The 25,906-nt window shown below is 50.8% G+C and overlaps 11 protein-coding genes across 11 annotated transcripts; 5 read left to right on the top strand and 6 right to left on the bottom strand.

Annotated features, from left to right (window-relative positions):
* Positions 1-46: 46 nt before the first annotated feature.
* Positions 47-3,049, bottom strand: ASPBRDRAFT_44215 (putative amino acid transporter). Its single transcript, XM_067625142.1, has 2 exons — positions 511-3,049; positions 47-447 (listed from the first exon to the last, which is right to left on the bottom strand). Exons 1-2 carry the CDS (start codon positions 2,596-2,598, stop codon positions 283-285), a joined length of 2,253 nt encoding a protein of 750 aa, XP_067478542.1. The 5' UTR covers positions 2,599-3,049; the 3' UTR covers positions 47-282.
* ASPBRDRAFT_44214 (putative cation chloride cotransporter) lies at positions 3,010-7,363 on the top strand. Its single transcript, XM_067625141.1, has 4 exons — positions 3,010-3,786; positions 3,844-4,435; positions 4,485-4,650; positions 4,704-7,363. The coding sequence occupies exons 1-4, from the start codon at positions 3,273-3,275 to the stop codon at positions 7,182-7,184; spliced, it is 3,753 nt and encodes a 1,250-aa protein (XP_067478541.1). The 5' UTR covers positions 3,010-3,272; the 3' UTR covers positions 7,185-7,363.
* Positions 7,364-7,514: 151 nt separating this feature from the next.
* Positions 7,515-9,264, bottom strand: ASPBRDRAFT_607874 (3-hydroxyacyl-CoA dehydrogenase family protein). The gene is made up of 7 exons (XM_067628267.1): positions 9,202-9,264; positions 8,912-9,132; positions 8,674-8,853; positions 8,459-8,624; positions 8,372-8,392; positions 8,181-8,307; positions 7,515-8,125 (listed from the first exon to the last, which is right to left on the bottom strand). The coding sequence occupies exons 2-7, from the start codon at positions 8,978-8,980 to the stop codon at positions 7,846-7,848; spliced, it is 843 nt and encodes a 280-aa protein (XP_067478540.1). The 5' UTR covers positions 8,981-9,132; positions 9,202-9,264; the 3' UTR covers positions 7,515-7,845.
* Positions 9,265-11,573: 2,309 nt separating this feature from the next.
* Positions 11,574-13,193, top strand: erg12 (mevalonate kinase; the record flags this gene model as incomplete). The annotated part of the gene is made up of 1 exon (XM_067627462.1): positions 11,574-13,193. The coding sequence occupies one exon, from the start codon at positions 11,574-11,576 to the stop codon at positions 13,191-13,193; it is 1,620 nt and encodes a 539-aa protein (XP_067478539.1).
* A 531-nt stretch (positions 13,194-13,724) lies between these two features.
* Positions 13,725-16,175, bottom strand: ASPBRDRAFT_44208 (uncharacterized protein). The gene is made up of 2 exons (XM_067625140.1): positions 16,067-16,175; positions 13,725-15,979 (listed from the first exon to the last, which is right to left on the bottom strand). Exons 1-2 carry the CDS (start codon positions 16,118-16,120, stop codon positions 13,928-13,930), a joined length of 2,106 nt encoding a protein of 701 aa, XP_067478538.1. The 5' UTR covers positions 16,121-16,175; the 3' UTR covers positions 13,725-13,927.
* Positions 16,176-16,971: 796 nt separating this feature from the next.
* Positions 16,972-18,122, top strand: ramB (bifunctional protein farnesyltransferase/protein geranylgeranyltransferase; the record flags this gene model as incomplete). Its single annotated transcript, XM_067622849.1, has 3 exons — positions 16,972-17,201; positions 17,267-17,371; positions 17,429-18,122. The coding sequence occupies 3 exons, from the start codon at positions 16,972-16,974 to the stop codon at positions 18,120-18,122; spliced, it is 1,029 nt and encodes a 342-aa protein (XP_067478537.1).
* A 128-nt stretch (positions 18,123-18,250) lies between these two features.
* Positions 18,251-20,119, bottom strand: ASPBRDRAFT_607539 (putative L-serine dehydratase). Its single transcript, XM_067628265.1, has one exon. The coding sequence runs from the start codon at positions 19,718-19,720 to the stop codon at positions 18,380-18,382; it is 1,341 nt and encodes a 446-aa protein (XP_067478536.1). The 5' UTR covers positions 19,721-20,119; the 3' UTR covers positions 18,251-18,379.
* Positions 20,120-20,518: 399 nt separating this feature from the next.
* ASPBRDRAFT_31003 (methionine--tRNA ligase MSM1) lies at positions 20,519-22,660 on the bottom strand (the record flags this gene model as incomplete). Its single annotated transcript, XM_067622848.1, has 8 exons — positions 20,519-20,791; positions 20,864-21,341; positions 21,400-21,761; positions 21,814-21,945; positions 22,001-22,087; positions 22,123-22,221; positions 22,273-22,391; positions 22,456-22,660. 8 exons carry the CDS (start codon positions 22,658-22,660, stop codon positions 20,519-20,521), a joined length of 1,755 nt encoding a protein of 584 aa, XP_067478535.1.
* A 310-nt stretch (positions 22,661-22,970) lies between these two features.
* Positions 22,971-23,517, top strand: ASPBRDRAFT_31002 (putative nuclear transport factor 2 domain protein; the record flags this gene model as incomplete). The annotated part of the gene is made up of 2 exons (XM_067622847.1): positions 22,971-23,016; positions 23,075-23,517. 2 exons carry the CDS (start codon positions 22,971-22,973, stop codon positions 23,515-23,517), a joined length of 489 nt encoding a protein of 162 aa, XP_067478534.1.
* A 232-nt stretch (positions 23,518-23,749) lies between these two features.
* On the bottom strand, positions 23,750-24,391 carry ASPBRDRAFT_179517 (Ish1 domain-containing protein; the record flags this gene model as incomplete). Its single annotated transcript, XM_067619904.1, has 5 exons — positions 24,233-24,391; positions 24,162-24,174; positions 24,023-24,106; positions 23,923-23,969; positions 23,750-23,845 (listed from the first exon to the last, which is right to left on the bottom strand). The coding sequence occupies exons 1-5, from the start codon at positions 24,266-24,268 to the stop codon at positions 23,750-23,752; spliced, it is 276 nt and encodes a 91-aa protein (XP_067478533.1). The 5' UTR covers positions 24,269-24,391.
* Positions 24,392-24,689: 298 nt separating this feature from the next.
* ASPBRDRAFT_107672 (60S ribosomal protein eL38) lies at positions 24,690-25,274 on the top strand (the record flags this gene model as incomplete). The annotated part of the gene is made up of 3 exons (XM_067616583.1): positions 24,690-24,753; positions 24,952-25,080; positions 25,243-25,274. Coding segments are annotated over 3 exons (225 nt in total), but the record flags the coding sequence as incomplete, so codon positions are not given.
* Between the last annotated feature and the right edge of the window lie 632 nt (positions 25,275-25,906).

Raw genomic sequence — 25,906 nt, 5'->3', positions numbered from 1 at the left:
TTTTTTTAATGAGTAAGTGTTAACTGTTTAGAGAGGAAGTGCACGATGTTACAAGAGTCATACATATACTGGCAATTTAATCTCTAGTCTATACTAAGTACAATCGAGGATACAGCAACAAGAGCAAGATTTAATCAAACAGGGGGGTTTTTAGCAATCAGACCAAGAAGTATAGACCAATCGACCAAATGGACGATGGCCTCATATCGTAGCATCAATCATTCATATCCAGAGCACCGATTCCAAAGGAACGGGATAACATTCACATGACATCTATACAGACTATGAGTCGCAGTACCCGGGAGCTTTGACGTCCGACCCATTGATCCAGTTGTTGAGCGTCAGGGCGGTCGTATACAGACAGCTGAGGACACCGAAGACGGAGAGTGAGATATCGGCAAGCTGCTGCCGTCTCGATTGGGCACAGGCCTTGAGGTGCAATAGAGGCTAAGCACAAGTTAGTGATCAGTTTGGTGGACTAGTTGAAGGTACTTAACAGTTTTAACTTACCGGGTAAACGTAAATCAATGGGACACAGGCGAAGCTTCCAACGAGCGAAACAAACTTGTCCAGGTCTTCTGCTCCGCCCCAGGCAATGAAGGCACAGATCATGACAAGGAAGAAACGGAAGCAGTTCTTCTTCCACTTGATACTGGGGTTGTACTTTCCGCTGCGAGTGAAAAGCTCATTCTCCAAGATCCGAATGGCCGGGAAGAGCTGCAGTGGGGTACTGAGAAGAATCGCGAGAGAATACAGGAATTGCACAGCATTTACAAATTTGTCATCCTGAGGCATGTTGAGGATGACGACCGTCTTCGTTGCGGATCCATATGCCGCATAGCTGAACGCACCAGCGCTGAGGAAGATGATCGTGATTATGACCATCACCATTGCGAGGACACCGGGGAACTTCTGCGGGTGCTTCATTGATTCCTGGATTGGGATGATTAGACCAATGCCCTCATATGTGAATATCGCCGTGCCGATGAAAAGTGTCCAGGTGGATGGGTTGAAGGATATGATATCCGAAACACCGCCTTGGTTGGAGATAGTCAGGAAATCGTAATAGAAGAGGTAAACCAGCCCCAGCAGGATGAACAGGTCTGCAACGAGAGCTGTAAAACCGAGCTTGCTGATATCGCGGATCAATGAAAGAGGGAGGAAGATGACCAGCTGCAGCAGCACCATGAACTTGATGTCAATAAAAGACTTGCATTTGCTGACAGCCAGGACAAAAGCCTGTAGGTTCTCGGCTGTGAAAACAATATATGCTGACACGAAGCCCAATTGGCTCAACACAATGGATCCGAGAATGATGCGCCTCATGTGTTTTCCGTAGAGCGCGCCACCAATGTCACCAAACGAACCATCAATCTTCAGCCGAGTGTTAACCAGAAGGATGAAGCAGTAAAAGCTGAGCAGTGATACGCCAAGAAGCACCATACTACTGAACAGCATACCGCCGTTCAAGAAAGCCCTCGGCAAGAACAAGACTCCTGTGCCAACGAAAGACTTGAGTAGAAGTAAAGCTGCCCCAGTCCGTGTGTTGGTTCCCGTCCCACCGCGGGGCTTACGCTTCCTACGGCCAGCTGTATCTGGCCTGAGGAGTGCTGAGTCTTCACCTGGTTCTCTGCCTTCTGCTTCGTCATAAGTATCCGATGAGAAATACTCATCGGGGCCCAAGACCTCGTCATCCTCTTCAAGCTCTTCACCAGCAAAGTGACCGTATAGAGTCAGGAATTCCAGAAAGCTGCTTGTTGGAAGCTGTGGCTGAGCAGCAGAAGCCTGCGCACCCGAGCCATCCAGATCACCAGGAAGGTTAGGGCCTACTGCTCGTCTCAGATAGTCCCTTCTGAAACCTCCTGGAACACGGATACTGTTGATGTTCGTTGTTTCATCCTCAGGTGCAGGTCGAGCATGACTGAAGCTCCTGCTCCGCTGCGGTTTTCGCAAAGAGCCCTCAGCTTCTGCATCCTCGGCCCATCTGTATACCTGTCTCGTGATATCGCCACCCTGGAGTTGGAGACTAGAGAACTCATCCTCGGCGTTACTTTGGGCACCTCCAGAAGAGTGGATATCGCGACTTTCGACCACATTCTGGGGTTGCACCAAGTGCCTCTTGACAACCTCGGGGTCCTCAAATGGACCTGCAGAATATACTGACCCCTCTCTTCCAGGCTTGTTATCAAAGGAACCGTAATTCGACCTAACAGGCTGATTCAGGAGGCCAGGCGAAGCAGTACGCCTCGGAGGCGTTCCCGCTCTCGGAGGAGGCGATCGGCCGAGGTATTCCTGGAGCGCAGATGCAATCATGGATTGTCCGGGGCCAGGTAGAGAGGATGGATTGTCGACTTTCCGAAGGTCTTGGTTGGTTGCTGCTGTTGATTGAATTGGCAGCGGTGCCTGTCTCGACGAATGGGAATTTGAGGGAGAAGGAATTGGTGATGCTAAACGGGCTATCGAAGCATGCCTATAAGAAGAAGAAGCATCTCCTGCAGGCGATCCCGAGCGCATCGCGGACGTGGAGATCGGCGACGATGAACGGTTACGCTGAGAGGATGAGCCCTCACCGTTGTCGGACATCCTGGAGGATGACATGTTGACAAGAAGCAAGATTGAATTTTCTCGGAGTACAGAACTTTGTTGATTCCGAAATCAATTCGCTCTATTTGAGTTTTGGGAGGCGAACCAGGATCATGGGGGAATGGCTACGGAGTAGCAAGGGCTGATAAGAGCGGAGATGAAGAATTGAGAGGATCGATAATGCGAGAGGCGCAAGTCGTTCACCGCAATGTATGCGGAGAGACTAGGCTTCCTGTTGTTTCCACGCACCCCAAAACAACCCGCACCTTGTCGACCATGTCACACATGAACAAAGATGAGGACGGGCCAACAAAGGAACGATAGAAGTGATGAGGAGACGAGGATGAGATAAGGGAGTTCAGATGAGGCAGACTGCGAGACCCAGTGACCACTTTTGCATTGTTTGTTTGTCGCTCGGCACATGAGGTCATCGCCGAGGATCTGAACTCGGACTTCGCGTCTCCAATATCTCTTGTTCGTTACACGGTAACTCAACGTGCATGGCCCTGAGAGGTCCTTGCTGGTTCGCATCACAGTAGTTCTTACTGTGCTTGCAGGCAAATTACTCTTACCCGTCTTAGCACCATCACATCGTCATTGTGTCGCCGATTCGTCCCCTTCCTTTTGTGTCATTGCTGTATGAGGGAACAGGAAGGCTCCTACAACCAGGAGCGAAGGCCCTATAATCCATGACTGACGGACGGGCTGACAGTGCCTCGGAGTCCCTGTCCCGAAGGAGACCAAATTTCTCCACGCGGGCGGCTGAAGAAGACGTTTCTAGGTTGGATCCGAGCGAATCTGCCAATGCATCTCCTGAGGAAAGTAGCAAGTTCCTCCACGGGAGGATGACTTCCTCTCCTCATTCGCACGAGCCTCCACACTTCCACCACCGCTCATCCGAAAGCCGACATCAGTCCCAGCCGGACGTCATAAATAATGTTGCTCGTTGGTGGAGTGGGCGGGGGAGTGACGGAAAGCAGGAACTCCCTAGGGAGAGGATCCATTCCAGTCGCTCACCCCCTGGGCCCTTCAGAGAGGGTCAGAAGGAGAGAGATGGCCAAAAAGACCGTACCCTTGACAATTCTGATAAGCTTGGGACGTTCTCTGGCGTCTTTGTGCCGACTACCCTGAACGTCCTTAGTATCCTGATGTTCCTTCGCTTTGGCTTCATTTTAGGTCAAGCCGGTTTATTAGGCATGTTAGGTATGGCGCCCTTCTACAATTACCTGTGAAAGTCCATCGGGGTCTGACACGAATTAGGTTTACTGGTAGCTTCGTATACGATCAATCTCGTAACAACAATGTCTCTATCCGCTATCGCAACTAACGGAACAGTACGAGGAGGTGGTGCATACTATCTTATATCTCGATCGCTAGGTCCTGAGTTTGGTGGGTCTATAGGGATAGTGTTCTATCTGGGTTATGTGTTGAATACCGGTATGAATGCCGTCGGTCTTGTTGACTGTTTCACACAGAACTTCGGGTCTGAGTCTGGTACTTGGGGCAATTTCCTTAGAGAAGGCTTCTGGTGGCAATACCTCTGGGGAACTGTCATCCTCATTATGTGTACCGCGATATGCTTAGCGGGAAGTTCTATATTCTCCAGAGCTAGCAACGGGTTGCTTATCATTCTTCTCATCGCGACTTTCAGCATCCCAGTCTCTGCCGTATTTATGAAGCCATTCAGCATCCCAAAGGTTGGGGTAGAGTTCACAGGATTGCGGCTTCAGACGCTGCTAGAAAATCTCAAACCAAATCTTACGAAAGGCGCTGCTGGCAGCCAAATACGTGGACGAGAGAATTTCCAGGACCTATTCGGGATCCTGTTCCCTGCCACTGGTGGTATATTCGCGTAGGTACGTTCCCTAGGTCTTCAGAACACCAAGCTCACGTACCAACAGCGGCGCGAGCATGTCTGGTGACCTAAAGAACCCTAGCAAATCGATCCCCAAGGGAACTTTGTGTGGGCTAGTCTTGACCTTCATCACATATGCTATCGTAATTCTCGCCATGGCTGCCTCGATCACCCGGGAATCATTCTACAAGAATGCCAATGTTGTTCAAGTGGTATGTATTGGAGTTGTCTAAAACGAACGGTGTGCGTCGCTCACAAAGCACAGGCAAACCTTTCGGGGGCAGTTATACTGATGGGAGAATTCGCGACAAGCTTTTTCTCCGCCCTTATGGGAGTGATTGGCTCAGCAAAGCTTCTCCAGGCGGTTGCGCGAGACGGCTTGCTTCCTGGCCTCAGTTTCTTTGGCAAGGGTACCAGGAAAACCGACGAGCCCGTTAACGCAATCATCGTGACTTACCTGGTTGCACAGCTCACCATGCTATTTGACATTAACCAAATTGCATCCTTCGTTACAATGACCTATTTGATGACCTTTCTGGTGACAAATCTCGCCTGCTTCCTTCTAAAGATCGGGTCTGCCCCCAACTTCCGCCCGTCTTTTCACTACTTTAACTGGAAGACTGCAGCGACAGGCACCTTGGTGTGCGGCGCAAGCATGTTCTTTGTTGACGGGATTTATGCCACAGGGTGCGTAGGTGTACTGATGATGCTATTCCTGCTGATTCACTATACCTCGCCTCCTAAGTCCTGGGGTGATGTCAGTCAGAGTCTGATATATCATCAAGTGCGGAAATATCTGCTTCGGCTTCGCCAGGAGCATGTTAAGTTCTGGCGGCCCCAGATTCTTCTGTTTGTCAACGATCTCAGCGAACAGTCTAAAATGATCTCGTTCTGTAACTCCCTCAAGAAAGGAGGGTTGTTTGTGCTGGGACATGTGCTCGTGACTGATGACTTCACCACCGCTGTGCCAGAGGCACGACGGCAGCAAACTGCATGGACCAAGTTCGTTGAGAGCTCCCGAGTGAAGGCCTTTGTCAACATTACGGTCTCTCCCACTGCCGAATGGGGTGTCCGCAATGTCACACTAAGTGCTGGACTTGGAGGTATGAGGCCAAACATAGTTGTCATTGATCAATTCCGCGAAGGCAAATCGTTGGTTGAGAGACCATCTCTTTCAAGTCGGAGAGATTCGGGTGGAAGACGCAAATCTCGCGAACTGGTGTCTGCGATATCGGAAGACGGCTCGCAGGAGCTGCCAATGTCAACCAAGACATATGTGACCATCCTCGAGGATTTGCTCTTCAAGCTGCGGATGAATGTTGCTGTGGCCAAGGGATTTGAGGATCTCGAGCTTCCTGGACCACATGGACAGCACAGAAAGAAGTATATTGACCTCTGGCCGATACAGATGAGCGCAGAACTCGGTGCAGATAGTGAGAGCAAAAAGAATGTTCTGACCACTAACTTTGACACGTACACCCTCATCTTACAATTAGGGTGTATCCTCAACACTGTACCGTCATGGAAAAAGACGTACAAGCTTCGAGTGGCTGTTTTCGTTGAGTATGAAACAGACGTCGAGGACGAGAGAGGGAGAGTCGAAGCGCTCCTCGAGAAACTAAGAATTGAGGCAGAGGTCTTGGTTTTCTGGCTTGCATGCGGCGACCTCAAAACTTACCGTATCATCGTCAACGGCGACATTTCGCCGGAGACCGAAGACACGGAAACTCGAGTCCATGAAGCGTTACGGAACGAAGAATGGTGGCAGGACATATGGAATTCTAGGACTGAGCATGAAGCTCAACGCCAAGCTGAACTGGGTGCTATCAAAATGGCGGAGGAGCGGGTGCCTAGCTGGCCCATGCAAAGCCCCGAGAGTGTACACAAGCCACTACAACCGTTGGCTGGTGGGCTGAGGAAACTGATGGAGTCATCAAAGCGCCGGCGATCTATTTCAAGCTTCAGAGGGCTTGGAAGTGTCAGCTTAGGCATGCAAACCCATCGTTTGCTCGATGCTTTCGTTGACTACGACAGCAGCGAGAGCAGCACAGGCGAGAGCAGTGATGAAGGGGAGTTCCCACCTTACATGGATGAAGAGGAGGCGGACGAAGACAATGGCCAGGAAGCCGAACACAGGATCCAAAGTCCCCAATCGGAACCGGCAGGCTCTTCTAAAGCGAAACAGAAGGTTATCGAAGAGGCTGCACCGGACCAGACAGTCCCGTCGATTATTATGACATGCGACGAAGGGACATCACCGAAGACCCAGTCAAGTCCATCCCGGCCCAAATTTACCCGTTCGCCGTCCAGCAGCCGATTCACCTCGTCACCAATCCCTGAAGCCCGTGTAAACACAGAGGAGGGCGCGGGCCCTTCAATCATGTTCGCCCCGAGCGCCTCCCCTCCACGCACATCTAATCGGGTTGAATCCATCTACACACGACGCTCATCTTCAGGACCATCTGTCCCCAAAACTGCGTCTGGATACCCGCGGCAGGCATCAGTCTCTTTATCATTCAATGATCTCCCTAGTCGAGCGCAACACCTGATCTTGAATGAACTGATGAACAAGCATAGTGATGATACAGCTGTTCTCTTCACAACTTTACCATCGCCATCCGAAGGGACTGCACAGAGCGAGGTCGCAAGTGCCTCGTACCTGAGTGACTTGACGGTCTTCTGGCAAGGATTGCCGCCGTGCCTGTTGGTTCATAGCAACAGCATGACAGTTACGATGAATCTCTAGTGCAAGAGCATGAACATAAAAAGGTGGGGAGGTGGGGAGCAAGGCATTGCATTGCACATTTTCGCTAAGCCATAGTATATACGACTACTGGTACATTGACTGTTTATAGCATATGCATATGTTCATAACTACTAGGAGTAGCATCCTCCACAAATCAATGCAAACTACCATCATCATGTCACCGAGCCTAACATAGACTTCCATAACCGATGGTTTGACCCACCCCAGCTGCATCCGGACCAATGCAACTTTTATTATAACGATACCAGGACCAATGCAACTTCCACAAGGATATCCAGGAAACAAGGCCTCTCCGACCCTCTTTCAAAGTTAGCTCACTCCTTGTTTCTATTGAGACTATAATTTTACCCATCGGTAGCATAGCTTGCTTTCTTACGTTTGTCACCGACAATCTTAATTTACTTTTCTTATTGTAGTAGCGGTTCTGTTGATCTCTGCAAGCATACCGGTTTCTGGCTGTTTCCAAAAGGGAAAAAAAAAAACCCCCATCTTGATCTTGTGTATATAAATTCTAGAGCAGGGAAAGTCGAAAGTAGTATGTACCATAATGTAATGTATGCCACAAAAAAAAAACACATGTCCACAGATCCAAATTGGAACACATCGTATAGTGCTGACTGGCAGTAGTGGTTTCTCCAGTCTAAGTGTAACTGAAGAAGCCATTTCCAGATTTGACACCCAAGTCACCCCGATCGACCATCTCTCGTAGGTATTTGCGCGGAGCACTGGGGATCCCCCTCCTCACTTTGGCGTAGTGTTCCTCGACGGCAAGAATCACGTCCAGTCCAGCAATGTCCATCAGCTCGCAAGGCCCTCGCGGGGTATTCAGCACACTCTTGTAGATTCTATCCACTTCCTCGGGCGTGGCGATGCCCTCTTCTAAGACCAGGAGGGTTTCCCGTTTGATGGCGGCCCAGATGCTATACATGATTAGTATGTATGCCCGTGTTCCATATAACGTGATTGGCGAGATACCGGTTAAAGGTGTAGCCTGTGGAGGACTTGCGGACGTGGAAGGGTTGGAAGCCATGGTCTTGGGTTTCCTTCATCAGGAGAGGGATGATGTCGGGTCGGGTTTGGCTGGAGCCCATAATTTCGATTGCTGAGGCATGGTGCGTTAGCATATTGGGAGCTTTGCTTTGCGGATCAGGTCTAGATCTACTTACCTGTTGTTTCGGGTGGCCAGACTTGAAAGGAAAGTAGTTAGTGTGATTGCGCTCGAGGAGGTTATCATTTGTAGGCTTTGGACTTACACGAATGCAGGTTGACGAAGCGATCATCTGCGTTGAGTTCTAGTCCGTTGCAAATTTCCGAAATGGAGTAACTGCTGGAGTTTGATGCGATGATTGTCTGGGAGTGCGATCTACTGTCGAGCTCTTGTATCACGGACCGCTTGTACTCCAGGTCCTCCGGGACACACTGTCGAAATTTAACTAGGGCGCATCAGTGCTTGGGAATCATTCCTTACCTCAATAGCAAGCCAGGAATTGCGCAGCGCTGGGTCCAAATCGTCGAGGGTGAGGCTGATGACTTTGCCCTCCTTACAAGCTGGATCGGAGGCTCTCAGTCTTTGTATGGTGGCCAATGCCAGCTTTAGTTGGGCCGGGCTTTTGTCGACAAGGTAGACTGGTCTTCCCTGGCGCGACCACTGTTTCGGCACTCATTAGCCCCGAAGCTTTGGTTAAACGTGGGCGGAATAAACATACCATGAATGCAAGGCGCGAGCCTTGAGTACCTGCACCGAGCAAAGTAACAGCGTTGAAGATTCTGGACATTTCGCAGGCTTGACTTTGTGAGAAACTCTACCCTGGGTTTTTGTTTTTGAGGCTCATAGATGCGAGCAGTTCCTGGTTTATATAGACAGATGCCCATCGCTAAGATGCTGCTCTGTCAAAGCTCGAATCGTTTACTGATGATGCAAATGCTACTTTTGACCGTCCGTTCCTGTTAATACCCTGATCTGTACAAAGCCCGCAGGTTCGATGTCTTGACTTACTTGATTTGAAATGAATGATTCCTGGCCGTTTCAGGAACTGGCTTTGTTCAGGGGGCGTTATTGCAATGACGTTTAATCTTTTCCCAAACCTGTAGTCCACTACTTCAATGTCCATCGATGATCGAATGGCGCAGAGTTTGGCGCTGCGCTTATTTTTCGAAGATTGCGGCATTTAAGCTTAAGTGAATAGTAAATTGACACCTTAGGTGGCAATGTGCCGAACGCAGTGTGTTCCATCTCATCGGGATCTAGCGATACAACATCTTCAGTGGATGGGGCATGAGGCCGATGGCTATTGCCATACACGGTACGGGTTCCTGGCTGACAGTCTGCGTTCTGTTTGGTCAGCTCCATGTATATTTTCGGGGAAGGGAACGCCATATGTCAGAGCAAGGAAGGATAAAGTCTATCGGGATGATGCAAACCAGCTCTTTCTCGGCTTGGAGCATAGAAAATGAAACGCTGTGTGGCGATAGAGTATATGTCTCGCCTCTGCTTTTAGCCAGTATTTCGAAACTGACAGCTCTTCCAACTGAAGTCGAACGGATTTGCATGTGTAACGGCATGGCACTGATCTAACTGCCTAAAAGTACTCGAAGATTAGCCAGGAATCGTGCTTTGATGTGAGCTCAGAATGGCAACCATAGGGGCCTTCCATGCTGTGTCTGTCGTTCGCATGTCCAGGAATGTCATTGTTATAAAAATTTAGACGTGAGAGCACTGTCGTGTATCTGAGGCTTGTCTCGTTTAGTCTTCTCCCGTATACATGAAGTGTGACTCGTATCTGGTACATTATCATGATGATAAACCAACAGTCTCGCTAGGGCAGTGATAATAACCGAAATAAAGGATCATATCAATCATGAAAAAGGTTTATATTGTGCAGATGATATGCGGTCTGAATTGAAAATGCATGAAGGCCCAGCATGTTGCACGAGGAGCGAATGGCATGTGCTGGGCCAGTTTGCAACTACATTTGGCTGTGGCCGCATCTGACGACCATCCAACCCATACTATCATTCCCCTGTCCCGGTGCAACATACTGAAGGGACGGTCACCCTCATGTATACTACAAGACTATCTCAAGTTGCTGTCCATTTCCCATGCCATCTGGAAATGATTATGAATGATTCCCAGGAATTGTCGGCTGGCTGCAACGGCCAGAAGAGGACTGATTTCGAATGGACTCCATCGACGAAGACGATTTACCTGCATCGAAACTTCAATTATTTGGAAGACAGGTACTGTCCTAATATTGCTTACTACCACTATATTATGTAACAAAATATGACCTAGCGCGGGCTTGAATCAATAGTTTGAGCAACTAGAGCCAGCACCGTCGGAATAAATATACTACTTAATCGGGAGCAGGAGATGCGCTCAGACAAACAGTTGACATCAGACAATCTCAGCCCAACTCAGGTAGCCTATAACTATCGGATGTGTGGGCATCAATTGCTGCAGTGAGTGACCATTCACACCAATGCTCTTAATTTTACCAAGTTGACATGCCATGGAGGGTTCAGGCTGACGTGTTTGCCCTCGACACGGAGATGCTATTTGGAACAGATATACTCCGGAAGCCGTCTCCGACCAGGCCCCAGTCTTATGACTACTGGAATTATCCAGTCAAAGCTCAACCCCACGAAGCTGGACGGAATATATACTCGGCTGAATGAGAGGTTGCCAACCCGAGCGAAACTGGTTGCGAAGGCCTCCTCCTGCCTGGTATATCCGACCAATGTCGCATCAAGGTAGCAATGAGTGGATATCCTATGCTTCGGGCTAGATACCCCCACACAACACCGTCTGGGAGGATTGCATCTCGATGACGCCGTGCTACCTTGCTACAGAAACTGGGAAGAGAAAAGGTGACTTGCTTGTTCCGGGGAAGGGCAGAGAGCACGAAGAGCGCAGCAGGTGGCAGTGAGTGTAATCAGACTCAAAGCTACCGTGTAGAATCTAGACCACGAAGTAATGAACGCTGCAAGGCGAAAGAAGCAATTGTCAGATGGCCGCCCGTCCAACGGTGACTAATGCACAATTGGGGCTCACTGATTGGCTGCCACCCCGGCTTCCCCTTCTGGCATCCATCGATCCCTGCCTCGCGCCGTCCGATCAACTGCCCCAGCGATTCGTGTTCTCAATAATCTTTCTTGCTTCTCGTTCGGTCTTCACGCATGTTGGCTTGGGCGCCTTTTCTGCGGCCCTTCTTTCTTTCATTTATTTTCTCACCCCCGCGACTTTAGTCTCTCTCTCTCCTCGCCATGCTCACCGTCCAGATCTCCTAACGCTTAGCCTACCCGACTTTCAGTATCCCCGAATTCCATCGCAACCCCCTAAGTTACGTATCCTTTCCATTCGCTTCAGTAATGCACCACGGCCGAGTACGTCGCAAGAACGGCAGTCTCAGAGCCTCCAAAGCTGGCCAGCGTCGCAATATGTCCCACTTGATATCCGATCATGCCCCTCCACCTCAATCCAAGACCGTCACCGTTATCGACGATAGTCCTGATACCTCCGACGCCGCCTCGAACACCTCAGCGACCACCGTTATCACCAACCCCTCGAGCATTCCTGCCACCTCTCCCACTAACGGGGAAGACCGCGTGAGGAAAGCCATGGCCCGCAAGGCTTCATCGCCCATGGCGCCCCCTTTCATGGTCTCCGCGCCGGGCAAGGTCATCGTCTTCGGTGAACATGCCGTCGTGCACGGCAAGGCTGCCATGGCCGCCGCAATCTCCCTTCGCTCCTACTTCCTCGTCACCACACTTTCCAAGTCGCAGCGCACCATCACCTTGAATCTTAGGGACATGGACTTCTACCATACCTGGAACATTGACGATTTGCCCTGGGACCTCTTTAAACAACCCTCCAAGAAGAAATACTATTACGACTTAGTGACTACCCTCGACGAAGAATTGTACGACTCCTTAAAACCGTGCGTCGAAGATATATCACCCAAGGCGCCCGAGGAGACGCGGAAGAAACACAAAGGGTCGGCGCTGGCGTTTCTGTACCTGTTTTGTTCCTTGGGCTCACCCCAGCACCCAGGAGCTATATATACATTGCGCTCGACCATCCCCATGGGTGCAGGTCTGGGAAGCAGTGCCAGTGTCTGCACCTGTTTCAGTGCCGCGTTGCTGCTTCAGATCCGTACTTTAGCAGGCCCGCATGATGACCAGCCCCCCGATGAAGCGGAGTTACAGATCGAGCGTATCAACCGGTGGGCTTTTGTTGGAGAATTATGTATACACGGAAATCCCAGTGGTGTAGATAACACCGTCTCCACCGGCGGCAAAGCCGTGATCTTCAGGAGAGAGGACTACTCGAAGCCCCCGAAAGTCATACCACTACCGAATTTCCCTGAATTACCGCTCTTGCTTGTTGACACACGACAAAGCCGCTCGACGGCGGTTGAAGTTGCCAAAGTTGGGAAGCTCAAGAAGGAACATCCAATTGTCACCGAATCGATCCTTGATGCCATCGACAAGGTCACCCTGTCCGCGCAGGAGGCGATCCAGGGGGTGGATGGCGATAGTATCGATCAAGAGACCCTCGACCACATCGGAACGCTGGTTCGTGTCAATCACGGTTTCCTAGTTTCCCTGGGGGTGTCTCATCCGCGACTGGAGCGAATCCGGGAACTGGTCGATTTTGCCAATATCGGCTGGACAAAGTTGACCGGTGCGGGCGGCGGTGGTTGTGCGATCACGCTGTTGCGCCCCGATGCCAGCGCGGACGCACTCCGTGAGCTGGAGGGCAAGCTTGCTGCAGAAAACTTCTCCAAGTACGAGACAACCTTGGGTGGAGACGGTGTTGGAGTCCTCTGGCCCGCCGTGCTACACAACGGCACCAATGAAGAAGGCGGCGAAGAGATTGACCAGCAGAAGTTTGAGAACGCCGACGGAACCGAAGGCATCGAGCGTCTTGTTGGCGTCGGCGTTCAAGAACGTCGTGAAGGCTGGAAGTTCTGGAAACGAGCTGTCTGAACTAAACTTTCACCCACTCTCTCTTTCATTTCATCCTGCTTAAACCTCTTACGATGATTTTCCCTTACGTCCGAGCTTGGTGTTAGGGTATTGCACGATTGCATAACTACTTGTTTAATCGACTTTCACTTCCCCTTTTCTTCTGTTGTCATGCCTTCATTATACTCTTTTCTTCCCTTCTCTGTATATTAATTCTTTCAGATTCTGGGACATGCCTCTTATTTAACTACGGAATCATATTCCTTTTCCATACACACTTTATTGATTATTTCTTCTCTACCCATGTGTTCCTCATCATCCTTAGTTCTCAAATTTCTCCAGATGCTGCATGTGAAAGGTGTCGAGCATGTCTGCAATCTTATGGGCTGTATTGTATTCAGATAATGTAGCGATGCGAATGTCAAGCGGTGTATGCAGTCTCTATGTATGCTCGAATTCCACGTCCCTAGGACTGAAAATAATGATACTCATTACTGTATATTTACTCCAGGAAATACCATTGTTTAACGGTATGTAACGCCTTGAAGCTCTCACCAGAGAAACAACCTAGATTAGTACTAGCATCACTAATACTATGAAACGCTAAACATACAATCCTAGAAATATGAACAAAGAACACAAGAAAGACAAGAAAAACATCCTTTTATGTTCATCATTCATTACACTACCCAAATAGTACTTAAAACCGATCACACAAGAAAGAAACGAGAGATAAGGGATCCCATGACTACCTACTACCCCATCGTCGTCTCCCAGCCCTTTTCGATCATCACATCCATCCAATAGACGCCCGATTCCCCGGCATCCATGCGCCGCCAAACCTCCCGCACTAGCTGCAGACAGACGCTGATGGGCTTGGGAGGGAGCACGTGCAGATACGAGGTGAGGCGGCCAAGGATGAACCGCCGGGTTTGCGAGACGTCAATGGCATGGGAGGAGATACTTGGGCCGTTGCTGCTGTCAAGAGTGGCGTCGAGTGGGGGTAAGCGGGGAAGACGGAGCTCGCTACTCGAGGCTACGAGGAGGAAGGGCTGGAGACATCGGGTACGGGACTCAAGGGGGATGGTCTTTAGACGAGAGAGAGTGGTGAGGGCGAATTCGGTCAGCCAGGTATCGTAGTAAGAATCGGAGTCGGGGCCTGAATGTGTGGGTGTTGTTGTTATAGTTGTTGTTGGATCGGCAGGGTCGGTGGATTTGGGGGGCGGACATGACGGGTCGCAGTACCAGGGGGTATTACTGCCCATCGGAGGAGAGAGGAACGGATCCTGCATGGCTGATTCTGGTGCTTGGGGGGTTTGGGGATGTCGTTGTGCGGGTAGTCGTCGGCGGAGAAGATCGGGAAAGACCCGGTATAACTGCATTAGGCCGGTACAGCGGTATACTTCGGCCATTGTTAGAAGGTGCCAGACCGGGGTTTCGTCGTCGCCTGGGCTGATGATCTCAGCTTCGGCTGGGTGCGCTAGACCTAAAAGTCGCTCTTCCAGCTCTTGTGCCTTTGCCATGGCGCGCTGGGCTCGTGCGATGTCAGAGTGTGATGTAAAGCAGCGGGAACGAATCCGTCTCCGCTCTCGACGTATAAGCCGTCCTACTTCTTGGACGGTATGCTGGGTGTCGCGCGCTATCCCTGTCCATGGATGAGGCACGCGTTGTAGGACGAGAGATTCACCTGTTGCGGCGGCTGGAGATCCTGGCAGGACCGCCGAATCATCCGCCACGAAGGATAGGAGCATTTCCCAGTAGACCAAAGCTTCTTCGAAGAATTGATGGTTATTGCTGCGACCTGAAACGGTTGGCCCAGCGTGCTTGGTGTCCAGATGATTTCGCAGCAAGTTGAAGAAGGAAATGCCAAGGTCCTTGGGATCGTGCCAGCTGGCCGTTTGGCCAAGCATCAGCAACGCGAGCAGTGACTTGTCGTCCAGGGCAGATTCCTTGGTGATGATGTCGACTGCTTCATCACGCATTTTTCGGCCTAATGGTCCGAACTGGGGAAAGTCGTGGACGAGTGTTGCGGCCGCCATGCTTTGCATGGTCCGACACATGGCCAACGACGAGCCCCAAAGTCGGGATACCGTCGATCGGAATGGATTCATCTGACTGTCATAGCTTGAAAACAAAGCTGCTACCTCTTTAAAGTAGTACTCCACGAGGGTCCACGAAGGATTGTTAAGGGGCTGCGGAATCGAGGTGAAGTCCCGCTGTGATGGCCTCGAGCCAGGTGGAGGATATTGGCGTACAATAGTAGAGGGTGAAAAGCCAGAAAAAATGTGAGGCTCATCTTGCAGTATCGGTGCGGCCAGGGAGAACAACCCGAACGGATCCTCTTCATTGATTCCCAGTGGTTCCAAGTTCAAGGCCGGGTTAACCTGGCTACCTGTTGATCCCGATGCTGGAGAAGAATGGAGATCGGCCAGTTCCGGTAGTGAGCCTGACTGCTGCAAGTCCCATAAGTTGTCACATATACCGCTTGGTCCGCCTTGTTCCAGATTCCGAGGATTGGCCGGATCGTCGGAAGTGGTGAAGTTTAGGCTGTCACCGTCCGTGGCCAAAGACTGTGCCAGTGGGTCAACATAGTCGGCAGGGCTGGTAGTCAGATTTTTGGGATCGGAACATTGAGTCGCAATGGTGCGAGAATCACTGGGAATATCGCCAGTGGAATCTTTGTTCGGCTCTCCATGGGCCTGCGGCGGATACTTGGTGACCCAACGTAGAGACTGGACGTATCCAGGGCAATTGACACCCAGGCGGGTGCATCGACTACAATGAGGTCGTTCTTCCCCGCATTTTACCTGTTAAAAGGCGGAGCATCATATTAATGTTTAGGGCCACATGGGGCGGGACTATGTAGCCATCACTCAAAGGGATGCTAAACTCACACGTTTGCTCTTGCACCGGGCACATCCATTACGAGACTTTTTGACACGACGCATTATCGGTCCCAGATGGGCTCATGGTAAGTTGAGGATAAAGAAAGCGAACAGGTGGAAAAGGCAGAGGATGAGGAGACGATGGCCATGTCAAGTTGGAGAATGCGGGGGGACACTTTGCCTGGCCTTATCGCGGGCCAATGACTGTCGCTGGGGACTTTTTATCCTCTTCGGGAAACGCATGTTGCCTTCCAGTTCATAACTCGTCGTGGACAATGACTGAGGTTGCAGGATTGGCTGCTTTAAAATGCACCGGTCACTGCCACTGGTAGTGAGCCAGACAAAAAAAGACCCGGAGTCAAGTAGTGAAAGTGATGGATTGGCGAGGAAAACAATGGCAGACCAGCCAGAACAATCCCCCAAAATGGCTGGCCGCCTTGATATTGTTCTGTGGCTGCCTCAGGCAGTGATACCCCACCCACGGAGAGTCACTCATTTTGGCGCATATCAATCCATCCACTTGGGATAACTTCACTGTTTGTTGTATTGCGCAGTCCTCGTCGCACGTCGGTCAACCACTACGACATTTAATAGCATATAAAGTGTCTAACACGGACTCAACTTGTTTCGTGTGTGATAAATACACGTACTTAGGCTTGGCCTTTGGTTCTCCGGGCTTACCGGACGTCATTCACTGCCCACGTTGGAATATCGGACGAGGATCTAATTTGTCGCATTGTCCCAGAGGCATCAGAGTGAAAGCCTGTTGAAATTCTAGCTCATATATATATCAGATTGAGAGCTTCCTTGAATGCGTATAGCGTGAAACATCGTGCACCCCTGAACCAGTTGTTAAACTGTTTGTTTACTATTCGCCATATCTATCTAGAAAGGACTTACTTTCAAATTGGAACATGGAAGGAAAATACGCATCTGACCCAGAGTGGGCTTCCATTCAGCCAATCCCTCTGAATGATGGCTCCGAACTAGGAGCTCAGCCCTTGGCTACCATTGCCTATCCTTCGAATTATCTTGAGGCCACATCGTACCTGCGGGCGGTCATGGCGGCCAACGAAATGTCGGAAAGGGCGTTGAAGTTGACTGAAGACATCATTTCGATGAATCCGGCACACTATACCGTATGGTAAGCTTAACCTGACCGACCCGCGTATGATACCATTGGGACTGGAAGCTGACCAAAATTACCAGGATTTACCGAGCAAAGATCCTGTTTGCTTTGGGCAAGGATCTCAAAGACGAGCTGGAATGGCTGAATGGCGTTTCACTCAAGTATCTGAAAAACTATCAGATATGGTATGGCAAACTATTCCTTCCATCCCAGCTCCAGTTGACACATCTAACTATCACCAGGCACCATCGTCAAGTTCTCATGTCACGCACAGACTACTTCCCCAGCCCACCAGCGAAGGAGCCGGACTTCCTCATGGAGATGTTTGCCCAAGACTCCAAAAACTACCATGTTTGGACCTACCGTCACTGGTACGTCCGCCACTTCAAGCTCTGGGATGCTCCGCGGGAAATCCAGGATGTGGAAGCCCTGCTCGCATCGGATGTCCGCAACAACTCCGCTTGGAACCACCGCTTCATGCTCCGATTTGGCCCGCGTGAGAACGAGCCGGATGCTGGAATGCCCAATAGCGGCGGAGACCCATCGGAGAAGGGCCGACTAGCCGTTGTCGATGAAGACGTCGTCGACGCTGAGCTGCAGTACGCTAAATCCAAGATTGTCCGGGCGCCCGAGAACCGTAGCCCGTGGTCATATGCGCGGGGGGTGTTGCGTGCCGCGGGTCGGCCTCTTTCGGAGTGGAAGGAATTTGCTGGCAAGTTCGTCGTCGATAAGGAAGATGGTGGTGTTGAGGTTAAGAGTAGTCATGCTGTTGAGTGGCTGGCGGATGTATTCGTTGCGGAAAGCGAGCCGGCATCAGGCGAGGAAGCGGTCCGTATGCTCACCTTATTGAAGGAGAAGTATGACCCCATTCGCTCCAACTACTGGGATTATCGCATCCGGGCAATTACCAGTGCAGCCGTTCCTGCCACAGCATGAAGACCTTGTTGAATATTGTATATTGCTAGCGAGAGAAGGCTAAGATGGTGGATTGTCTGCCAGAGTAATCTTAAAGCAGTGATACTTGATCATCAGAAAAAGTTTGTCAATATCAGCTAATATTATATTGTATATCAAACAAGCACGCTGTGTCATACATCATCATTAACCTGTATAGTGAGACCCATGCAACCCAAGTTTTCACAAGAACAGAAACAAAATCGGATACCCAAGCATTAGCCATGGTCTTCAAACAATCACTCAGATGCCCACCCCTCAGCCAGCATCTTCCTCCACTCTGCCGCCATATCAATGGTAACATTGCTACCACCGCAGACAATAATAACCACTCGGCTGTCTGCATTCAAGTCCGGCACCAACTCCTTCAACTTCGACTGCAGTCCCCCTACAGAAGCCGACAGCGACGGCGAAGAAACCGGACCATCATCCTCATTCTCCCCAGCAGACAGCCGATCATCCCCATACCCTTCATCCTTGCACACATACCCAACATCCATGCCTCTCTTCCTCTTCTGACCCGCAGCCACCATCTTCGATGAAGAAGAAGAAGAAGAACCTGAAGTGCAGCTCGACCCCCCAACCGCAGCCTCCACACAAACACCACAAGCCAACTCCACCAACAACCTCTCATCATCCACAAGCCTCAAAACACCCCTTGCGGCCTCCGCGTCCGAAAACACCGCACTATGCACCTTCACCCCTGGCGGCGGTTGCACCGCGTACTGAAACGTCCTCTCCGAGACCTTGATCGCCCCCAACGACGTAGCCTGCGACGTGATCTTCGGCAACGAGACCAGCTCGTTACTCTCCAACGCCGTAGCCAGAGAATCCGTGCCCTTCGTCTCAACCGCCACAAGATGAACAGGCTTCGCAGCACCAACGCCATCATCAGAAATCTTAGCCTTAGCCCTATGCCGCTCAATCCCCATGACCAGCCCATTCAACAGACCCCCACCACCAACACTACAAATGATAGCATCAACCGGTAACGCACGACCAGCATGCACTTCCTCCTCTTCCTCCCCGACAGGCGGTGGGACCTGCTCCACCAATTCATCAATGATTGTGCTGTTCCCTTGCCAGATAGGCTCGTTGTCAAATGGATGCAGGGCGATCTTCACCACATCAATATCAGCATCATCATTATTATTCTTCATCACAACATCCTTCATATACTGCCCCGCCTCCGAGAACGTCTCCCCATACTGAATCACATCCGCTGCTCCGGCATTACGCAACTTCTGCACCATCAGCGGCTTCGTCGACACCGGCACCACCACCGTGCAAGGGTACCCGAGGCTTCGGGCGGCGCAGACGGCAGCTAAGCCGGCATTGCCGCCGGAGGAGGCGTAGAAGTGCACGGGACGGTGGTAGTTCTCGGGTTTGAGGAGGTGGGAGAGGATTTGGTTGCCCATGGCGCGGGACTTGAAGGAGCCGCTGGGTTGGATGTTTTCGAGTTTCAGGAAGATTCTACATCCTGCGGCGCGGGAGAGGGTCGTGGATTCGATGAGGGGGGTGGGGGTCCAGGGCGTTTTGTAGGTTGGGGGTGTGGTGGTAGGAGGGAGGATGCTGCCCATTGTGATGTGTTTGGTTTTTGTTTCCCTTGTGAGACTGAGGTTGTTGGACAATGATAGTTATTGATATGGTGATAGGTAGTATGCTATAAGTTAAGATGAATTGGTAGTAAAGAGGTAAATATGATATGATATGATCTTGTCAGTTGTTGAGATGAGAGGAGATAAGTTGTTTTGGGATAAGTAGTAGGAGAAGAGAAGACAGGAGAGGAGAGGAGACAAGATCAAGTATAAGACAATAAATGTATATTACAACCAGAAAGAAAAGAGAAACCCTAGAATATGATACAAACCTCATATACTCCCGCCATGATATAGCGCTGAAACCCATAGTTCGTGATATACAACACGGACGCTTTCCGATATAGTCCGCCCAAGTTTGCCGCGGAAAACCCACACCCCCCCCCAAGAGTTTCCCGCCCCGAGTCTATCTATCAGGAAATCGAACCAACCCTTCGCCCAGTCGGCACCCTTTTCCCGCTGATAAACTCGCGCATATTCTGCTCCAGTTATCGCCATACCATGACATAACACAAACCTTCCCTCTCCACCCCTGCATGCGTATGAATGACGGCCTGGGACCCAGAAGCCATCCATAAAACGCGCCGCCGTTCGTAAATAGGCCAGTCCCCATCCAGCAGCAAACGGGAAAGCCAAACCCGCTCACATTTCCACAGTCTCCTCCACCAGGCGGAGACCCGTGCTTAATTTGTGCGTGTTCTGGCTGACCGAACATTCCAATCTGGTGACCGTGATTGGATCCTAGCCCGTTCCTGTTATCAAATGGAAAGGACCGCCACATTAACTTTCCACGATAAGAGGGGGAAAGAGAATACTCTTTTTAGCATTCACTCCGTAGTCTGCGTCGGAGCCGTACGTCGCCGCCGCATAGCTCCTTTTGGCCGGGTCCGTTTTGTCTACGTGGAACATGTCCAGGAGCTCGTTGGCCTTGGTGGGCATGACAGGCTGCAGGAGGATACCGGCCATTCGCAGCGATTCGGCAACATTGAAGATCGATCGCTGACGGTCGTTCGGGCTCTTCCATGGTTCTGCGTGATGGAAGTATTTGTTGGTCTGGGAGATTTCGAGTTAGAACAAGTCTGGAATATTCACCGTTCTAGGGGTGGGTCCATCCTTATCTCTTACCTGATCGATTAAGGTAGTAATTTCTTGCAGGGCAGCACGGGGGTTCAGATTCTCCATCTGTTCTGCTACCCTCTTGGGCACATCCTTGAGCATGGTCTCGTACGCCTCATCGGCCGGGGTCGCTGGTGGGAGTCTGCCGCACGTGCCATTCTCGATGTATGTCCGTAGATTACCCTTGGCGCAGCCGATTGCCCGATGCGCAAGGTTTCCGAGCCCCTTCTGCAACAGCTTCTGGTAGTCGCGGATGATGTAAGCATTGTCGTAGTCGGCGTCGCCCACTAATGCACCTTGGTGGATGAGGAAGAAACGCATGGAATCCACTCCGAAGCGGTTGATGGCAAAGAAGGGGTTCACCACATTACCCGTAGACTTCGACATCTTCTCACGGTTCATAGTCCAGTGACCGTGAACGAGTACATTGCGGGGAAGGGGGAGGTCGAGAGCCATGAGGAATGCGGGCCAGTATACGCAATGAAAGCTATTTCTCGGTTAGTCAAGGCTTCGCGTACATGGCACGCGGGAAGGCTGATACTCACCGAACAATATCCTTACCGACGACATGTACATCTGCAGGCCAACCGAGGCGGCTCCCTTGACCGGGTGCGAACGGGTAGCCTGCCTTGGTCAAGTAGTTGACCAGCGCATCTAGCCAGACGTAGACGGTCTGTGTGTTGTCGCCGGGAACCGGAATACCCCAGGTGAGCCGCTCCGCAGGCCTAGAGATCGACAAATCCTGGAGGCCTTCGGAAACAGACTTGACGACATTGGTCGTATACATCGTCGGGGTAATGAACCCAGTTTTGTACAGATCGAGTAAACGTTCCTGGAAAGCTGACAGGCGGAAGTGGTAGTTGGTTTCCGACGACCACTCTACCTCCTTTCCTGTCTCAATGGAGACCTGATTTGGTAAGCTTCGATTGTTTCGGCAGATAAGTTGACGTGCAGCTTACCATCTTGGTGTGTCCAGTCTCAGGATCCAGCGACTTTTGTACTTGCGTCTGAGGATAGAATGTCTCATCGCTAACCGAGTACCAGCCTTCATGCTTCGCGGTGTAAACGTATCCCCGGTGCTCCAGCACTTCCTATACACATGTCAGACTCAAGTATGCGCGCGTTACGCATCTCCAAACTACATACCCAAAAGTACTGAACAGCTTCCTTGTGCGCAGGTTCGGTCGTCCGTATGAAATAGTTGTAGTCCATGTTCGCGGCATTTGCTAAAGCCTAAATTTGAATGTTAGCATCAAGCTCGGACATACGGAATTGTGAAAACCAATGTTGCCTACCTCGAATGTCTTATAATTCATGTCGCAGAACGCCTGTGTATCCATCTCTGCAGCCAACGCGGCCTGTTGGATCTATACAGAATCAGCACCATACTGTGCTAGGCAGCAAACTTCTGCCCATACCTTCATGCCATGTTCGTCCGTTCCCGTCAGCAATTGTGCGTCAGTGTCTCCGATGAGTGTCCGCCATCTCTTGATGACATCGGCAAGGACCATAGTATACAGATGACCGACATGAGGGGCTGTATGAGTCAAGACATTAACACTGAATGAGAGAGTACAATAGCATATCCAAAGAGGCCATACCGGCGTTGACGTAGAAAATGGGAGTCGTGATATAGTATGGCTTCTTAGAAGCGCTTTCCGAGGCCGCCGTTGCGAATCGACGCGGACGGATCGTTGTCACTGGGCGGGCAGTTGTGCGGGGGACGCATCTCCAAGATGGGCGAGTGCAGGCCAGAAATTGGCCGGCCAAAGAAGCCGCACGGAAACCTGCCCTCGAGATAGCCATTGGCGTGGGACTGCGGAAGAGAGCAACGATGGTTTAAACCAGGCGGCGTTTTCGTCGGAGCTCGATCATCATCTCCGGGTGGTCCAAGCTTCCGTGCCTTTTTTCTGCCGTCTGATGCCTGCTCCTCTTCTCCGATCGCGCATTCTTGACATAGCGTCCAGTGTCGTCCACTCTGTTCGACTACTATCTTATAACTCGTTCTTGGACAGTTCAGGAATTTGAGCTACGCGATACTAGGACCTATATACAGTGTCTTGGCTTATTTACCGAAATTTGTCTTGGAATCCATCAGAAACTGCCCCGAATCACAATGGCTCCTCCTTCGGAAGACACATTGACAAAGGTCTCTACGGATGGTATGTCGAATTACAAGCAGTATCTCGTCTGAAATCTCTAATTTGGGCTTTCTTGCAGCGGCAACCGACTTCGTCCAGTCCTTCTACCCTGCCCTCCAGAACAACCGTTCTACGATAGCCTCGTTCTACAGCCAACCCACGGCCATGATCCTTTTCAACGGAAACGCTGTCGCCGATGGAGCCGCCGTCCAAGAGATTTTCGTCAACCAGATGTCCCCGACGCATTATGAAGTGCAGTCTGTCGATTGCCAGATCGTCAACCAGGCATATCCGACACCTACCTCGACTGGAGTGAAGCTCCCCACTGAAACGACTGTCAAGGACATGTCTATCTTGGTGGTCGTCAGCGGCTATGTGCGCTTTGGAGAGTCCAGAGATCTGCCGCAGCGAGGTTTCAGCGAGACCTTTGTGCTGGTGCCGAATCCATCCGCCGACGGACCCAAGGGGAAGCGCAAGCGAGAATGGCTTATCCAAACCCAGAACTTCCGACTCGTCGTATGAAGGATCGCCGCTGAAACTAGTTTGATGATATTCGACGCCTTCTACTATTCATTTGACGGAAATGACGATAATGACTATTGCGGTGTGACGACATGATAAACACATTATGCGCTATGGTCCAACCACGCGACTATACAATTTGAGCCAAAGACGGAAAACGGAAGGAAACCTTAGGAAATACTCCACGGCACGCCAAGCAAACAATTCCCGAAACAAAGCAACTGTTATCTCGTCACTGGGCCGCGGATCTTCGCGGTACACGCAAGTTTGCTTTGATGCGCTCGAGTAACTCGTCGCGCGATGCGCTTTCGCTGGGCAAAAGGCCCCTCTTGGAGTGAAGTTAGAAACCATTGCTCTTTCTGGCGTCATTGACTGTTTTGTTTACGAGGGAAGAAGAAAACATACAACTCGAAGCCACCTCCGCATTTCATCTGCAGTCCAGTTCTCCGGATCTTTTAGATGTCAGCTTGGTATACCTACAATCACAGAAGATATCGATCCATACCTCCAGTCGGGTCAGCTTCAGCAGGGAACATATCGTTACCCCAGATGGCCCAAGCAGCCGCTGCAGTCACCATTCCGGCAAACCCTGACAAAGTTAGATCGGGCTGCCTGTCAAAAAAACATTTGCCCTTAAGGATTACCTAGAAATAGGTTCTGAAGCTATATTAGCTTACGGCCGTCGATACCATGTCTGGGGTTGGATGTATAGTACCTTGGAGTTTAATGCGCGATCTAAAGGTGTCGGCATTTTGTTCTGGGCTATGGATCGCCTGCTGTGTATACTTGAGAAACGTATTGCTAGTAGTCACGAAGATAGAAGGCGATGATGATATCTGTTAACGAGAACAATAAGCTTGTTGCCAGATATCCCAGTAGATAGATATAAGACGAAAGCGGTGGCCAAAAGCCACTATAGATAGATGTCGATCCCCCGTAGGCTGCCGTCTTATCGATGCACCGCCACATAAATCATTGCGGGATGTCCCGCCACGACGTGGCACGGGAGCTAAGGGCTTCCGGGGGGCAACCCTACAGCCCACAGAAGCTAGTCTGACTCCCCCCGGCCAGCACCGCCCGCCCGTCGAGCTTCGAGACCCGCGACTGTCATCCTAAACCTTCCGTCATCCAACGACTACTCAAACGAACAGTCACAAACCCCACTAGCCACCATGCCTCGCGAAATCTCCGACATCAAGCAGTTCATTGAGGTCTGCCGCCGCAAGGATGCGTCCTGTACGTTTACCCGACCTTTAGCCGCTTAGTTATCAATGAGGTGGAAAGCTCCGCGGAGCTAGCTCTTTGAGGAGGAGGGGAGGAAGCTCGATACGGGAACCCGACCATCATCGAAAAGGGCGAAATGGAATGATTGGATAGGATGGATGAATGATAATATGTGGAGGCTAACGTGTGATGGTCTTGTCTCTCAAACAGCTGCTCGCATCAAGCGCAACCCCAAGGACCAGCAGATCAAGTTCAAGGTCCGCTGCTCCCGCTTCGTCTACACCCTTGTCCTGAAGGACTCCGACAAGGCCGACAAGCTCAAGCAGAGCCTGCCCCCTGGTGCGTTTGCTCCCGTCACCTGATCGACTGTTATTGGATGGTGTTGTGAAACGAGATATCTATGGTCGGACTACGACTTGAGATGGACATTTTGATGTGGACCCCGGATATTGCATGACATCACTCGAATCGAATACTAACATCAATTGTTTCCTCCTACAGCTCTCAAGGTTGTCGACGTCTCCAAGGGAGACAAGAAGAAGGCTCTGTAAATACCTTCATCAACACATTGAGGTTGGGACTCGGCGAGAAGGTCGTCGACGCATGGAATTTGATCGAAGCATGAATACAATTGTCGATTACGATTAAGGAAATTGGCATGGGCATGGATTGCTTCTGTGGGCCGACACGAAGGGTTAATTGATCCTTAAACCAGATTGGTTGTCTCTTCGCGTCTGGTTTACCAGTGGACAGTGATATATGTCTTCACAGCTCACTGAGACCGGATGACCTACATGACTGGAACTTTTCTGCTAAGGGTTTGCTTTGTCGGGGCACCTTGCATCCTATACACTTAATGGAGAAAAACAGTTGAAAATTCCATGATACCTCGACTTTCTCACGATGCTGTGTGATGAATGCTTCTGCTCTGGTTAGGCCGTGTTATTTGGACGGGCATCGATAGCCTTGGTCACATGCTGTGCTGTCCTTCCTGCAGGTCGTAGGTTCGTAGTATTGGGCACGCTGTATGCGTTGCCAATAGGGCGTTGCTGTGCATGCTGTAGCTATTGTGTAACATGGGGGCCATGTTGTGAAGACCTCGGCGTTTGCTATGACAGCATACCGCACATCCATGCAACCATATCTAGCCTCACTTCTTTATTTC

This window comes from Aspergillus brasiliensis, assembly GCF_001889945.1.
Source record: "Aspergillus brasiliensis CBS 101740 unplaced genomic scaffold ASPBRscaffold_7, whole genome shotgun sequence".
NCBI lineage: Eukaryota > Fungi > Ascomycota > Eurotiomycetes > Eurotiales > Aspergillaceae > Aspergillus > Aspergillus brasiliensis.
Note: the sequence above shows the minus strand (reverse complement) of the source record. Positions and strands in the feature narration are given on the sequence as shown.